We start from the raw sequence: 19,999 nt of genomic DNA on the forward strand, positions 1-19,999 counted from the left end.
CTTGAGAATAAGTCAATTTGAACCTAATTAATCCTAAAGTGTTGCCTAAATATTTAGGAAAGACGTTTGTTTACAACTTTGCCAGAACTTTCTCTGTCAGCGGGCTAATTTCAACTCATTTTCATAATCTTGTCTGGTTAAATATCGTATAACTTGTTGAAATTGGTTACTAATATTTCTGATGAGTTAAAGTAACGAAAAACCATGTCTTATTGATCGTAAAGTCACATTTTTACCGTCTGATTCCATGGTCCTGCCTCGTCGGTAATGTCTCTCCGCGTCCCGCGGTGGCGGTAAAGCGTCAGGCCTGCGTGATGACGTAATACGGCGGAAGCGGAAACAGGCGTTCTCTTTTCCGCCTGTGTTCGCAGCGCAGCGACACATGTGCGACTGAAATCATAATAATTGATCAAAATGCGCATCGAGAAGTGCTATTTCTGCTCGGCTCCGGTTTATCCGGGACACGGAATGATGTTTGTACGCAACGACTGTAAGGTAAGCGTTAAGAACTCGATCGGCGTCGCGATGACGGTTATTAGCGTTATCTGCGTCAGTCTGCGTGTTTATATCAGACCTGACTGACATTTAAACCGCTGCTTTCAACAGTAATAATTAATGTTGTTTAGTTTTAATGAGCGAAATGTAATGTGGTTTTTAATAAGTGTCGTATTTATGTAAATATGTCGTGTTTATTTCGAAGACTACGTCGGTAAACTATAGTAAATGTCGACAGAAACATGGGAATTCGTGATACATGTGACGTGACTTTACCGTGTTTTCTTCACATGTAAACAAGAAATATAAGAGCAAAGTATTTATTAGAAAACTTCGAATTACTCTGCATCAAAGAAACACGGTAAAACCATGCTGTGTGTATAACAAAATTATGTATTTAATAACTAAACTATTTATTAATATGTAATTTCCAATTATAAGTTCCAAGTATATCATTTATTTATAATATTACAAAAATGTACATTTAATTTAAACACATTTATTTGAGTTATATTTTTGCAAAACATTATGTAAAAGCTAAATTATTTATTAATTATATCTTTTCAAAATATTTTTTTATATTAATTACAATAATTTATTTTATGCAAATGTATATTCTTAATATGTTGCAAAACATTTATTTATTGCGTTTTATATAAAAGCTAAATTAGTTGTTGTTTCCAATTATACATTCGAGCTATATAATTTATTTATATATTACAAAATTTTACATTTATTTTTAAAAAATGTATTTTAATTATATTTTGCAAAACATTAAAAACGAAAATATTTTAATCATTCTCAATTTTAAGTTCTATGTTATTTATATTACAATTTTTTTTACAAATTTATAGGAATCATTTTGCGAAACATTTATATAAAAGCTAAATTATTTATTGTTTCCAATTGTAAGTTAGAACTGTTATTTATTACAAAACATTATTTATACATTACAAAAATGTACAGTCATTTATTTTATACAAATGTATATTAATAATGTTGCAAAACATTTATTTATATAAAAGCTAAATTAGTTATTAGTTATTTCCAATTAAAAGTTTCATCTGTATCATTTATTTATATATTACAAAATTTAACATTTACTTTATACACATTTATTTAAATTATATTTTGCAAATTATTTATGAATTATTTCCAATTGTAAGTTTCAACTGTTATTTATTACAAAGCATTATTTATACATTACAAAAATGTACAATAATTGATTTTATACAAATGAATATATTCATAATGCGTTTCAAAACATTTATTTATATAAATTACAGTAATTGTTTTAGTAATTATAAAGTACAATAATTTGTTATGCAAATGTATATTCATAATATGTTGCAAAACATTTATTTATTTATAATATTTATATAAAAGGTAAATTAGTTATGAATTATTTCAAATAATAAATTCCAACTATATTATTTATTTAAATATTACAACATTTTACATTAATTTATTTTATACAAATTTCGTTTAATCATATTTTGCAAAACATTTATGTAAAAACTAAATTTATTATTTACTGTATCATTTATTTATATATTACAAAATGTAACATTTATTTTAGACAGATTAATTTTAATTATATTTTGTAAAACATTTATGTAAAAACTAAAATATATGTATTAATCATTTTCAGTTGTAAGTTCCAACTGTTATTTATTTATTACAAATATTTACATTATTTATTTTTTTTACAAATGTATATGAATTATATAAAACTTTATTTATTGTTTCCAATTGTAAGTTCCAACTGTTATTTATTTATTACAAAACATTATTTATACATTATGGAAATGTATTTTATACAAATTTATTTGAATTATATTTTTGCAAACTATTTATGTACAAACTTATATAAGTTATTTATATACACACACTATTTATTTATTTATACATTACACAATGTACAGTAATTTTTGTACAAATGTATATTAATTGTTTATTTATAAAAACTAAATTATTATTTCCAGTTAAGTTCTTACTATATTAATTTATATATTACAAAAATGTACATTAATTTAGTGTACAAATGTATATTAATATTGAGAAACATTTATTTATTTACATAAAAACTTGGAGTTGTAAGTTCAAAATATGTTATTTATACATTACAAAATTTTACATGAATGTTTTATACAAATGTATATTAATTATGTTGAAAAACATTTATTTATATAAAATCTAATTTGTTATTCCCAATTATAAATTCCAGCTGTATTACTTATTTATATATTACAAAAATGTACGTTAATTTGTTTTATACAAATTTATATTAATTATATGTTGAAAAACTTTTATTTATATAAAAACTAAATGTATTATTTACAATTGTAAGTTCCAATTGTTATTAATTTATGCATTACAAGAAAACATTTATTTATAAAACAATGTATTAATTATTTCCAGTTATAGGTTCTTACAAAATTAATTTATATATTACAAAAAATGTATTGTTTTTTTTTTTTTTTTTTTTTTACAAATACTAACATTGCAAAACATTGTATTTATTGACATTTCGTGCTATCAGCTTGCTAATCATGTTAAAAACATGCTAGCAACTTGTTAATCATGCTAGAAACAAGCTAGCAATATTTTAACTTTTTATTTATCAAAGAATCCTGGAAAATAAAATGTATCACAGTTTCCAAAAAAATAAAAGTATCTCTCCTGTTAGAATGATTTCTGATGATCATGTGACACTGAAGACTGCAGTAATGATGCTGACAATCCAGATTTGATCACAGGAATAAATGACACTAACAGATATTCACATAGAAAACGGCTATTTTAAATTGTAATAATATTTCACAAAATTACATTTTCTGTATTTTTGATCAAATAAATGCAGCCTTGATGAGCAAAAGAAACTTTTTTTTAAAAACACAAAAAATCTTACTGATCCCAAACTTTTGTAAAATATGTGGTATTACTATGGTACTATGCCCAAACAAATACATTTTTTCCATTAAATTGTTTTATGATAAATAAACTTATTTAAAATATTAGTGTATTAAATGTTTTCTTTTTCATTTCATTAATACAGTAAAGGTTTTAGTAATGTTTTTGTGTATTTTTGTCAGTTATTAATTTATTAATATTATTATTTTAATGTTTATATAATAATTTCAGTTTTAATTTATTGTACTAAATGAGAATGAGAAACGTTGGCTTGGCAACTAGTTAAAATAAGTTTTGTATTTTATTTATTGGAATTTTTCATATTTTCTGTATTTTGTTGTGTTTTCTCTATATTTTCTTCATTCATTTCCTTTCTCCATTTACAATTTTTAAAGATAAAATATTATATGTAAATATTAGTATTAGATTTTTTAAAAATATACATTTTCTGTTTTCATTAGTAATTAAGGTTTTAGTAATTATTTCCGTGCCTTTTGTCATTTATTATTTTTTTGATTTATATAATTTTTCAACTTTATTTTACTACATTTACACAATGTTTTTTGTTTTATTTCTTAGAATGTTTTCACATTTTCTGTATTTTGTAGTGTTTAAAAAAAAAATTAATTCATTTAAAATTGATATATATTTATTTATTTTTTCTTTCATTGCTTACATTACTCTTTTATTACTATGGTACTATGCCCAAACAAATACATTTGTTCCATTAAATTGTTTTATGACAAATAAACTTATTTAAAATATTAATGTATTAAATGTTTTCTTTTTCATTTCATTAATACAGTAAAGGTTTTAGTAATGTTTTTGTGTATTTTTGTCAGTTATTAGTTTATTATTATTATTATTATTTTAATGTTTATATAATAATTTCAGTTTTAATTTATTGCACTAAATGAAAATGAGAAATGTTGGCTTGGCAACTAGTTAAAATAAGTTTTTTTGTATTTTATTTATTGGAATTTTTCATATTTTCTGTATTTTGTTGTGTTTTCTCTATATTTTATTTGTTAATTTCCTTTCTCCATTTACAATTTTTAAAGATAAAATATCTGTAAATATTAGTATTAGATTTTTTAAAAAATATACATTTTCTGTTTTCATTAGTAATTAAGGTTTTAGTAATTATTTCTGTGCCTTTTGTCATTTATTATTTTTTTGATTTATATAATTTTTCAACTTTAGTTTATTTTACTACATTTACACAATGTTTTTTGTTTTATTAGAATGTTTTCACATTTTCTGAAATGTGTTTTTTTTTTTTATATATATATATATATATATTTTTTTTTAAATACATTTAAAATTGATAAATATATATTTATTTATTTTTTCTTTCATTGCTTACAATACTCTTTTATTAGTACTATGCCCAAACAAATAAAATGTTCATTTTATGGTACTTTAGTCATTTTCTCAGTTTATTTATCAGGTGTTTTTTTTTTTTTTATGTGTGTTGAAGGCTTTCAGGTTCTGCCGCTCCAAATGCCACAAAAACTTCAAGAAGAAGCGAAACCCAAGAAAGACCAGATGGACCAAAGCGTTCAGGAAGTCAGCGGGCAAAGAGCTGACGGTGGTGAGAGTCCATCATTGATGTAGTTGACTCATTTAGCTGTTCCTTCATCAAATAAAATACTGTGAATGTGTTTGTGTTTGTCAGGATAACGCACTGGAGTTTGAGAAGCGCAGAAATATTCCTGTCAAATACAACAGAGAGCTCTGGAGCAAGACCGGTGAGTCCGAAACTGACTCACTGACCGCACTTATTTATTAACGAGCCATTAATTAATTAAAAATGACTGTGATGTGTTTGTGTTGAACAGTGGTGGCCATGAGGAAGGTTGAAGCCATCAAAAACAAACGGCAGGCGCGCTTCATCATCAACAGGTGAGTGACTTCAACAGCTGCTCCTTTTGCTTTCTTTTAGTCATTCTTCCTCAATTGAACAGTAATCTGAGTTCTTGTGCTTTGGTCTCGTGACTGAACGGCTCACAGTCATTTGAGTCATAGATGCGGGTCGTTCATGTGCTCATGTTTCGGCCACTGCATTATTCAGATACTATTATAGTCTTTAGTAATTGTTTGAATTGGCTTTAATTTTTAGTTTTGGTTTTTCTTGTCATTTGAAAAGTTTAGTCATTTTTTTTGAGAATTTTTTTATTTTTATGGTTTTTAAACTTAGAAATATATTTTTAATTTTATAAAAAAAAATATTTAAAAAACAAATTACTTATTTTAGTACATCAAGCTAATGAATATGATATTACGTTTTGCTATTTTTATTTCAAGTGTTAAGTAGCAAATGTTTTTGTTTTTAAATATATTATTTTCTTTTTTTTAGTAATATAGTTTTTTTATTTTTTTCATTTTAATTGTAAGTTGCAAGGCAAGTTTATTTATACAGCACATTTCATACACAATGGTAATTCAAAGTGCTGTACATAAAAAGGAATTAAAATCACAATAGCATAAAAATCATAATTTAAAATAATAATCACAACAATAAAAACAAAATTAAGAACATTTAAGATTATTTAAAAAAAGAAAATGATTTCAAATTAATACAGTAAAATGATTATACATAAAATAATGCAATCTTTTCGGACGTAGCACAGCGCTCATTCAATAAAAGCACAACTGAACAGATGAGTTTTGAGTTGTAGTATTTTGTCTTTTGTATTTTATAAGTCTTATCTCCGTTTTTGTTACTTTAGTACATTTAGTCTTTTTTGTCATTTTTTTAATTATTTTTGAATATACATATAATTTATTTTAGTTTTTGTATATTTTAATACATGAAGTTAAAGTCAATGAATATTTTTAATATTTTTACTATTTTATTTCAAGTTTAATTTCATGTTCTAAGTAGCAAAAAATGTTTTAATGCTAAATATTGTTTGTTTTTGTTTTTTAATAACAACTGAAGTTGTATTATTCTTTTGTCTTTTGTAATTTATTAATCTATTTTTATCGCCATATTTTTAATTTTATTTTCAAAATTTATTTTAGTAATAAAGTAATTTTTTTAAATATTAAAAAAAAAATGCATAGACTTTTTTCTTTTTTATCTATTATTATATTTGAATATACATATCTTTTTATTTTAGTTTTTGTATATTTTAGTACATCAAGTTAAGTTTTTTTTTTAATGAGTTAGCTTGAAAAAAATTTTTTACTCAAATTGTAGTATTTTTTGTCTTGTATTTTATTAGTCTTTTTCTCCATGTTATTTTAGTACATTATTAAGCTGAATGAAATGCTAAATATATTAAGTGTTTTTTGTTTTTTTACGTTAATTGTAACTTAAATTGTATTTCTATTTTTTCAGTTCTATTTAATAGCTTGATTTTTTTTTTATATATATATTTTCAGTTTTCGTTAATAATTAGTTAAGGTTTTAGTAAATTGTTTATTAGTGTGGTATATACTTTTATTATTTTATTTTTTATGTATATAGTTTTTATTAAAAAAATACAGTTTTAGTTCATTTTAGTACATAAGATAAAACTTACTTTTTACTTAATTATTTGTCATTTTTTTTGTTCTTGTTTATTATTATTGTCCATTTAACATTTTTCATGATTAATTTATTTTGAATCATTTGTTTTTTTATTTTCTGTTTTCATTAATAAACTAAAAATGAAATTATATAAACATGAAAAAAAAACTTGAACATTTTTAAAAGTAAAACTACATGAAAATGAAAAACATTGGCTTGGCAGCTAGTTAAAATAAAATACAACAAAAACAAGCAGAAAAATGTATATATTTTATTTAGTTACAATCTCCATCATTTACATGAACGTTTCCATCTTCCTTTAGGTTGAAGAAGGGTAAAGAGCTGGAGAAGGCGGCAGACATTACTGAAGTCAAGAAGAACATCCACCTCATCAGAGCTCCACACGCAGGTAAAACTGCTCAAACATTACAGAACATCACCCTAAACCTTCCCAGAATTCCCTGTTCTTACCTCTCTTGTCTGTCTTCAGGTCAAGCCAAACAGTTGGAGGACAAGATGGTCCAGAAACTGGCCGAAGATGTGGAAATGGACGAGTGAAGCGAAGAAAACGCTTCACATTTGGACTTTCAAAATGTTTCTGCTTTGAAATGTTGAGAATGAAAGATGTGGTCACTCCTGATCAGCTACAGGACGGAGTCAGCAGAATCTGCAGGTTTCTCCAGGATAAATCCACTTTAACATTTCCTTCCTGTTTCTTTTATTTTGTGAAAACTTGTTATAGTTGTCCATCCACGAACTTTATGGACAAAACGTGATTTCAGTTCAAAAACGTAATACATTTGTGGTCATTTCGAACATGTAATATTTAATTTTCATGTTTCTAAAAGCTTAGTTGCCACCAATTTGTCGTGAAATGTAAAAAAAGTTATCCAGAATATTGTGTTAAAAGTTAATTAGGCCTAAAACATGAAATGATATAAAATAAAAACATTAATCAAAAAAGTAAATATTGTGTTTGTGTAATATTTTATTGTGGGATTACATGCATTGCTTAAAAAGATTTTCACTTGTAGTTGATTCAATTTGTGTAGCATAACATTTTTTATATACATTTAACACTGTTTTTTAACTTGAATTATGTGCTTTTATTTTTATATATATTATCACTTCTATATTTTTTATTATTTAGCATTGATTGATTAAAGAAAAAATATGTATGCATGTAGTTAAGTATGTACAGTAAAAGTGACTACACCCCTCCCATGTCAGCAACCATTTTAGTATATCTTCTCAAGGGACAATACTATAAATGAAACTTGGATATATTTTAGAGTAGTCAATGTGTAGCTTGTATAACGGTATAGATTTACTGTCCCCTGTAAATAACTCAACAATCAGCCATTATGCCTACACATAAATACATGCATATATACATGCTTGCATACATATATGCGTACATATATTCATACATAAATGCTTACATGCATACATGCACGCTTATTTATACATACATACAGTCAGGTCCATATTTATTTGGACACTGACACACTTTTCATAATTTCGGCTCTGTCTGCCACTAGAATAGTTTTAAAAATGATGCAATCAAGATGAAATTGAAGTGCAGACTTTAAGCTTTAAATCAAGGGGTTGAACAAAAATATAACATAAAATGCTAAGGAATTACAACCATTTTTATACACAGACTCCCCATTTTCAGGGGCTCATAAGTAATTGGACAAATAAATAAAATGTTCATTTTTAGTATTTTGTTAAGAATCCTTTGCAGGCAGTGACTGTCTTAAGTCTGGAACTCATGGACATCTCCATAGACTGGATTTCTTCCTTTGTGGTGCTTTGCCAGGCCTTTACTGCAGCTGACTTCAGTTGTTGGTTTGTGGGTCTTTCTGCCTTTAGTTTTGTCTTCAGCAGGTGAAATGCATGCTCAATCAATTTGAAATCAGAAGACTGACTTGGCCATTGCAGAATATTCCACTTTTTACCTTTAAAAACTCCTGGGTTGCTTTTGCTGTATGTTTTAGGTCATCGTCCATTTGTACTTACATACATACATACATACATACATGCATTTTACATACATGCATACATACATGCATACATGCTTTTTACATACATGCTTATTTACATACATACATGCTTATTTACTTACATGCTTTTTTACTTACATACATGCTTTTTTACATACATACATGCTTACTTACTTACATACATGCTTACTTACATACATACTTTTTACATACATACATACATACATACATACATGCATACATGCTTATTTACTTGCATACATGCTTTTTACATACATACATACATACACACATGCTTTTTTTACATACATACATGCTTATTTACTTACATACATACATACATGCTTTTTTACATACAAGCTTTTATACATACATTCATACATGCTTTTATACATACATTCATACATGTTTATTTACTTACATGCTTTTTACATACATGCTTATTGACATACATACTTTTTACATACATACATACATACATACATACATACATGCTTATTTACATACATACATGCTTTTTACATACATGCATACATACATGCATACATGCTTATTTACATACATACATACATACATACATAATGCTTTATTACATGCATACATACATACATACTTTATTACATGCATACATACATACATACATACATACATACATGCTTATTTACATACATACATGCTTATTTACATGTTTTATTACATACATGCATACATGCATGCATGCATACATACATACATACATACATACATACATGCTTTATTACATGCATACATACATACATACATACATACATACATACATACATACATACATGCTTATTTACATACATACATGCTTTATTACATGCATACATACATACATACATACATACATACATACATACATACATACATACATACATACATGCTTTTTTACATACATACATACATACATACATACATGCTTTATTACATGCATACATACATACATACATACATACATACATACATACATACATACATGCTTATTTACATACATGTTTTATTACATACATACATACATACATACATACATACATACATACATGCTTTATTACATGCATACATACATACATACATACATACATGTTTTATTACATACATACATACATACATACATACATACATACATACATGCTTACATACATGCTTATTTACATACATACATGCTTTTTTACATACATACATACATACATACATACATGCTTTTTTACATACATACATACATACATACATACATACATGCTTTTTTTACATACACACATGCTTTTTTACATACATACATACATACATACATACATACATACATGCATGCATGCATGCATGCATACATGCATGCATGCATGCTTATTTACATACATACATGCATACATGCTTATTTACATACATACATACATACATACATACATGCTTTATTACATACATACATACATACATACATACATACATACATGCTTTATTACATACATACATACATACATACATACATACATGCTTTATTACATGCATACATACATACATACATACATACTTTATTACATACATACATACATACATACATACATACATACATGCTTACATACATGCTTATTTACATACATGCTTTTTTACATGCATGCTTTTTTACATGCATACATACATACATACATACATACATACATACATACATGCATGCATGCATACATGCATACATGCATACATGCATACATACATGCTTTTTTACATACATACATACATACATACATACATACATGCTTACATACATGCTTATTTACATACATGCTTTTTTACATGCATGCATACATACATACATACATACATACATACATACATACATACATACATACATGCATACATACATACATACATGCTTTTTTACATACATACATACATACATACATACATACATACATACATACATGCTTTTTTTACATACACACATGCTTTTTTACATACATACATACATACATACATACATACATACATACATGCATGCATACATGCTTATTTACATACATACATACATACATACATACATACATACATACATGCTTTATTACATGCATACATACATACATACATACTTTATTACATACATACATACATACATACATACATACATACATACATACATGCTTTATTACATACATACATACATACATACATACATACATACATACATACATACATGCTTACATACATGCTTATTTACATACATGCTTTTTTACATGCATACATAGATACATACATACATACATACATACATGCATACATGCTTTATTACATGCATACATACATACTTTATTACATGCATGCATACATACATACATACATACATACATACATGCTTTATTACATGCATACATACATACATACATACATACATACTTTTTACATACATACATACATACATACATGCATACATGCTTATTTACTTGCATACATGCTTTTTACATACATACATACATACATACATACATACACACATGCTTTTTTTACATACATACATGCTTATTTACTTACATACATACATACATGCTTTTTTACATACAAGCTTTTATACATACATTCATACATGCTTTTATACATACATTCATACATGTTTATTTACTTACATGCTTTTTACATACATGCTTATTGACATACATACTTTTTACATACATACATACATACATACATACATACATACATGCTTATTTACATACATACATACATACATAATGCTTTATTACATGCATACATACATACATACTTTATTACATGCATACATACATACATACATACATACATACATGCTTATTTACATACATGTTTTATTACATACATGCATACATGCATGCATACATGCATGCATGCATACATACATACATACATACATACATACATACATACATACATACATGCTTTATTACATGCATACATACATACATACATACATACATACATACATACATACATACATGCTTATTTACATACATACATGCTTTATTACATGCATACATACATACATACATACATACATACATACATACATGCTTTATTACATGCATACATACATACATACATACATACATACATACATACATACATACATACATGCTTATTTACATACATACATGTTTTATTACATACATACATACATACATACATACATACATACATACATACATACATGCTTTATTACATGCATACATACATACATACATACATACATGTTTTATTACATACATACATGCTTACATACATGCTTATTTACATACATACATGCTTTTTTACATACATACATACATACATACATACATACATACATACATACATGCTTTTTTACATACATACATACATACATACATACATACATGCTTTTTTTACATACACACATGCTTTATTACATACATACATACATACATACATACATACATACATACATGCTTTATTACATGCATACATACATACATACATACATACATGCTTACATACATGCTTATTTACATACATGCTTTTTTACATGCATACATACATACATACATACATACATACATACATGCATGCATGCATGCATGCATACATACATGCTTTTTTACATACATACATACATACATACATACATACATACATACATACATACATACATGCTTTTTTACATACATACATACATGCATGCATGCATGCATGCATGCATGCATGCATACATACATACATGCATGCATACATGCTTATTTACATACATACATGCATACATGCTTATTTACATACATACATACATACATACATACATACTTTATTACATACATACATACATACACACATACATACATGCTTTATTACATACATACATACATACATACATACATACATACATGCTTACATACATGCTTATTTACATACATGCTTTTTTACATGCATACATAGATACATACATACATACATACATACATACATGCATGCATACATGCTTTATTACATGCATACATACATACTTTATTACATGCATACATACATACATACATACATGCTTTATTACATGCATACATACATACATACATACATACTTTATTACATGCATGCATACATACATACATGCTTATTTACATACATACATACATACATACATACATACATACATACATACATACATACATACATACATGCTTTTTTACATACACACATGCTTTTTTACATACATGCATGCATACATGCTTATTTACATACATACATGCATACATGCTTATTTACATACATACATACATACATACATACATACATACATACTTTATTACATACATACATACATACACACATACATACATGCTTTATTACATACATACATACATACATACATACATACATACATACATGCTTACATACATGCTTATTTACATACATGCTTTTTTACATGCATACATAGATACATACATACATACATACATACATACATGCATGCATACATGCTTTATTACATGCATACATACATACTTTATTACATGCATACATACATACATACATACATGCTTTATTACATGCATACATACATACATACATACATACTTTATTACATGCATGCATACATACATACATGCTTATTTACATACATACATACATACATACATACATACATACATACATACATGCTTTTTTACATACACACATGCTTTTTTACATACATACATGCATACATGCTTATTTACATACATACATACATACATACATGCTTTATTACATGCATACATACATACATACATGCTTATTTACATACATACATACATACATACATACATGCTTTATTACATACATGCATACATACATACATACATACATACATACATACATACATGCTTTATTACATACATGCTTATTTACATACATACATGCATGCATACATGCTTATTTACATACATACATACATACATGCTTTTTTACATACACACATGCTTTTTTACATACATACATGCATGCATGCATACATACATGCATGCATGCATGCATACATACATACATGCTTTATTACATGCATACATACATACATACATGCTTATTTACATACATACATACATACATACATACATGCTTTATTACATACATGCATACATACATGCATACATACATACATACATACATACATGCTTTATTACATACATGCATACATGCTTATTTACATACATGCATACATGCTTATTTACATACATACATACATGCATGCATACATGCTTATTTACATACATGTTTTATTACATACATGCATACATGCATGCATACATACATGCTTTATTACATGCATACATACATACATACATACATACATACATACATACATACATACATACATGCTTACATACATGCTTATTTACATACATACATGCTTTATTACATACATACATACATACATACATACATGCTTTATTACATGCTTACATACATGCTTATTTACATACATACATGCTTTTTTTACATGCATACATACATACATACATACATACATACATGCTTATTTACATGCATACATACATACATGCTTTTTACATACATATTTACATACATACATACATACATACATACATACATACATACATACATACATACATGCTTTTTACATACATATTTACATACATAAATACATGCTTATTTACATACATACATGCTTATGTATGTATGTATGTATGTATGTAATAAAACATGTATGTATGTATGTATGTATGTATGCATGTAATAAAGCATGTATGTATGTAAATAAGCATGTATGTATGTATGTATGTATGTATGTATGTATGTATGCATGTAATAAAGCATGTATGTATGTATGTATGTATGTATGTATGTAATAAAACATGTATGTATGTAAATAAGCATGTATGTATGTATGTATGTATGTATGTATGTATGTAATAAAGTATGTATGTATGTATGTATGTATGTATGTATGTATGCATGCATGCATGTAATAAAGCATGTATGTAAATATGTAAAAACCCATGTATGTATGTATGTATGTAAAAAAGCATGTATGTATGTATGTATGTATGTAATAAAACATGTATGTATGTAAATAAGCATGTATGTATGTATGCATGTAATAAAGCATGTATGTATGTATGTATGTATGTATGTATGTAAAAACCCATGTATGTATGTAAATATGTATGTAAAAAAGCATGTATGTATGTATGTATGTAAAAACCCATGTATGTATGTAAATATGTAAAAACCCATGTATGTATGTATGTATGTAAAAAAAAGCATGTGTGTATGTAAAAAAAGCATGCATGTATGTAAAAAAGCATGTATGTATGTATGTATGTATGTATGTAAATATGTATGTAAATACCCATGTATGTATGTAAATAAGCATGTATGTATGTAAATACCCATGTATGTATGTAAATAAGCATGTATGTATGTATGTAAAAAAGCATGTATGTAAATATGTAAAAACCCATGTATGTATGTAAATACCCATGTATGTATGTAAATACCCATGTATGTATGTAAATATGTATGTAAAAAAGCATGTATGTAAATATGTAAAAACCCATGTATGTATGTATGTAAAAACCCATGTATGTATGTAAATACCCATGTATGTAAATATGTAAAAACCCATGTATGTATGTAAATAAGCATGTATGTAAATATGTAAAAACCCATGTATGTATGTAAATAAGCATGTGTGTATGTATGTAAAAAAGCATGTGTGTATGTAAAAAAAGCATGTATGTATGTATGTATGTATGTATGTATGTATGTATGTATGTAAAAAAGCATGTATGTATGTATGTATGTATGTATGTATGTAAATATGTATGTAAAAAGCATGTATGTATGTATGTATGTATGTATGTAAATATGTATGTAAAAAGCATGTATGTATGTAAATACCCATGTATGTATGTAAATATGTATGTAAAAAAGCATGTATGTATGTATGTAAATACCCATGTATGTATGTAAATACCCATGTATGTATGTAAATAAGCATGTATGTATGTAAAAAAGCATGTATGTATGTATGTATGTATGTATGTATGTATGTATGTATGTATGTATGTAAAAAAGCATGTATGTATGTAAATAAGCATGTATGTAAGCATGTATGTATGTAATAAAACATGTATGTATGTATGTATGTATGTATGCATGTAATAAAGCATGTATGTATGTATGTATGTATGTATGTATGTATGTATGTATGTATGTATGTATGTAATAAAACATGTATGTATGTAAATAAGCATGTATGTATGTATGTAAAAAGCATGTATGTATGTAAATACCCATGTATGTATGTAAATACCCATGTATGTATGTAAATACCCATGTATGTATGTAAATATGTATGTAAAAAAGCATGTATGTAAAAACCCATGTATGTATGTAAATACCCATGTATGTATGTAAATAAGCATGTATGTATGTATGTATGTATGTATGTATGTAAAAACCCATGTATGTATGTAAATATGTATGTAAAAAAGCATGTATGTATGTATGTATGTATGTATGTATGTATGTATGTAAATATGTAAAAACCCATGTATGTATGTATGTATGTATGTATGTATGTAAATAAGCATGTATGTAAAAAAAGCATGTGTGTATGTAAAAAAAGCATGTATGTATGTATGTAAATATGTATGTAAAAAGCATGTATGTATGTAAATACCCATGTATGTATGTATGTATGTATGTATGTATGTATGTATGTAAATATGTATGTTAAAAGCATGTATGTATGTATGTAAAAAAAGCATGTGTGTATGTAAAAAAAGCATGTATGTATGTATGTATGTATGTATGTATGTATGTAATAAAACATCTATGTATGTATGTATGTATGCATGTAATAAAGCATGTATGTATGTATGTATGTATGTATGTATGTATGTATGTAATAAAACATGTATGTATGTAAATAAGCATGTATGTATGTATGTATGTATGTATGTATGTAATAAAACATGTATGTATGTAAATAAGCATGTATGTATGTATGTATGTATGTATGTATGTATGTATGTATGCATGTAATAAAGCATGTATGTATGTAAATAAGCATGTATGTATGTATGTATGTATGTATGTATGTATGCATGTAATAAAGCATGTATGTATGTATGTATGTATGTATGTAAATAAGCATGTATGTATGTATGTATGTATGTATGTATGTAATAAAACATGTATGTATGTAAATAAGCATGTATGTATGTATGTATGTATGTATGTATGTATGTATGTAATAAAGTATGTATGTATGTATGTATGTATGTATGTATGTATGTATGCATGCATGCATGTAATAAAGCATGTATGTAAATATGTAAAAACCCATGTATGTATGTATGTATGTATGTAAAAAAGCATGTATGTATGTATGTATGTAAATATGTATGTAAAAAGCATGTATGTATGTATGTATGTATGTATGTAATAAAACATGTATGTATGTAAATAAGCATGTATGTATGTATGCATGTAATAAAGCATGTATGTATGTATGTATGTATGTATGTATGTAAAAACCCATGTATGTATGTAAATATGTATGTAAAAAAGCATGTATGTATGTATGTATGTAAAAACCCATGTATGTATGTATGTATGTATGTATGTATGTATGTATGTAAAAAAAAGCATGTGTGTATGTAAAAAAAGCATGCATGTATGTAAAAAAGCATGTATGTATGTATGTATGTATGTATGTAAATATGTATGTAAATACCCATGTATGTATGTAAATAAGCATGTATGTATGTAAATACCCATGTATGTATGTAAATAAGCATGTATGTATGTATGTAAAAAAGCATGTATGTAAATATGTAAAAACCCATGTATGTATGTAAATACCCATGTATGTATGTAAATACCCATGTATGTATGTAAATATGTATGTAAAAAAGCATGTATGTAAATATGTAAAAACCCATGTATGTATGTATGTAAAAACCCATGTATGTATGTAAATACCCATGTATGTAAATATGTAAAAACCCATGTATGTATGTAAATAAGCATGTATGTAAATATGTAAAAACCCATGTATGTATGTAAATAAGCATGTGTGTATGTATGTAAAAAAGCATGTGTGTATGTAAAAAAAGCATGTATGTATGTATGTATGTATGTATGTATGTATGTATGTATGTATGTATGTATGTATGTAAAAAAGCATGTATGTATGTATGTATGTATGTATGTATGTAAATATGTATGTAAAAAGCATGTATGTATGTATGTATGTATGTAAATATGTATGTAAAAAGCATGTATGTATGTAAATACCCATGTATGTATGTAAATATGTATGTAAAAAAGCATGTATGTATGTATGTAAATACCCATGTATGTATGTAAATACCCATGTATGTATGTAAATAAGCATGTATGTATGTAAAAAAGCATGTATGTATGTATGTATGTATGTATGTATGTATGTATGTATGTATGTATGTAAAAAAGCATGTATGTATGTAAATAAGCATGTATGTAAGCATGTATGTATGTAATAAAACATGTATGTATGTATGTATGTATGTATGCATGTAATAAAGCATGTATGTATGTATGTATGTATGTATGTATGTATGTATGTATGTATGTATGTAATAAAACATGTATGTATGTAAATAAGCATGTATGTATGTATGTAAAAAGCATGTATGTATGTAAATACCCATGTATGTATGTAAATACCCATGTATGTATGTAAATACCCATGTATGTATGTAAATATGTATGTAAAAAAGCATGTATGTAAAAACCCATGTATGTATGTAAATACCCATGTATGTATGTAAATAAGCATGTATGTATGTATGTATGTATGTATGTATGTATGTAAAAACCCATGTATGTATGTAAATATGTATGTAAAAAAGCATGTATGTATGTATGTATGTATGTATGTATGTATGTAAATATGTAAAAACCCATGTATGTATGTATGTATGTATGTATGTATGTAAATAAGCATGTATGTAAAAAAAGCATGTGTGTATGTAAAAAAAGCATGTATGTATGTATGTAAATATGTATGTAAAAAGCATGTATGTATGTAAATACCCATGTATGTATGTATGTATGTATGTATGTATGTATGTATGTATGTATGTATGTAAATATGTATGTTAAAAGCATGTATGTATGTATGTAAAAAAAGCATGTGTGTATGTAAAAAAAACATGTATGTATGTATGTATGTATGTATGTATGTATGTATGTAAAAAAGCATGTATGTATGTATGTATGTATGTATGTATGTATGTATGTATGTATGTAAAAAAGCATGTATGTAAATATGTAAAAACCCATGTATGTATGTATGTATGTATGTATGTATGTATGTAAATATGTAAAAACCCATGTATGTATGTAAAAAAGAATGTATGTATGTATAAAAGCATGTATGTATGTAAAAAAAGCATGTATGTATGTATGTATGTATGTATGTATGTAAAAAAGCATGTATGTATGTTTGTATGTATGTATGTATGTATGTATGTATGTATGTATGTATGTATGTAAAAAAGCATGTATGTATGTATGTATGTATGTATGTATGTATGTAAAAAAGCATGTATGTAAATATGTAAAAACCCATGTATGTATGTATGTATGTATGTATGTAAATATGTAAAAACCCATGTATGTATGTAAATACCCATGTATGTATGTAAATATGTATGTAAAAAAGCATGTATGTATGTATGTATGTATGTATGTATGTATGTAAATATGTAAAAACCCATGTATGTATGTATGTATGTATGTATGTAAATATGTAAAAACCCATGTATGTATGTATGTAAAAACCCATGCATGTATGTAAATATGTATGTAAAAAAGCATGTATGTAAATATGTAAAAACCCATGTATGTATGTAAATACCCATGTATGTATGTAAATAAGCATGTATGTATGTAAATAAGCATGTGTGTATGTATGTAAAAAAGCATGTGTGTATGTAAAAAAAGCATGTATGTATGTATGTATGTATGTATGTATGTAAATAAGCATGTATGTATGTATGTATGTATGTATGTATGTATGTATGTATGT

The 19,999-nt window shown here is 25.8% G+C and overlaps 1 protein-coding gene across 1 annotated transcript; it reads left to right on the forward strand.

Annotated features, from left to right (window-relative positions):
- The first annotated feature begins 338 nt into the window (after positions 1 to 338).
- On the forward strand, positions 339 to 7,893 carry LOC141301735 (probable ribosome biogenesis protein RLP24). The gene is made up of 6 exons (XM_073831932.1): positions 339 to 495; positions 4,889 to 5,002; positions 5,087 to 5,159; positions 5,250 to 5,313; positions 7,249 to 7,334; positions 7,416 to 7,893. The coding sequence occupies exons 1-6, from the start codon at positions 415 to 417 to the stop codon at positions 7,481 to 7,483; spliced, it is 486 nt and encodes a 161-aa protein (XP_073688033.1). The 5' UTR covers positions 339 to 414; the 3' UTR covers positions 7,484 to 7,893.
- The last annotated feature ends 12,106 nt before the right edge of the window (positions 7,894 to 19,999 follow it).

The sequence above is a fragment of the Garra rufa genome, chromosome 25 (genome assembly GCF_049309525.1).
Source record: "Garra rufa chromosome 25, GarRuf1.0, whole genome shotgun sequence".
Lineage (NCBI taxonomy): Eukaryota > Metazoa > Chordata > Actinopteri > Cypriniformes > Cyprinidae > Garra > Garra rufa.

Coding starts and splice junctions, on each gene's coding strand:
- LOC141301735 (XM_073831932.1), top strand. CDS start 415: ATGCGCATCGAGAAGTGCTATTTCTGCTCGGCTCCGGTTTATCCGGGA. Junction 5,003..5,086: donor CGGGCAAAGAGCTGACGGTG/GTGAGAGTCCAT, acceptor TGTGTTTGTCAG/GATAACGCACTGGAGTTTGA. Junction 5,160..5,249: donor AGAGCTCTGGAGCAAGACCG/GTGAGTCCGAAA, acceptor TGTGTTGAACAG/TGGTGGCCATGAGGAAGGTT.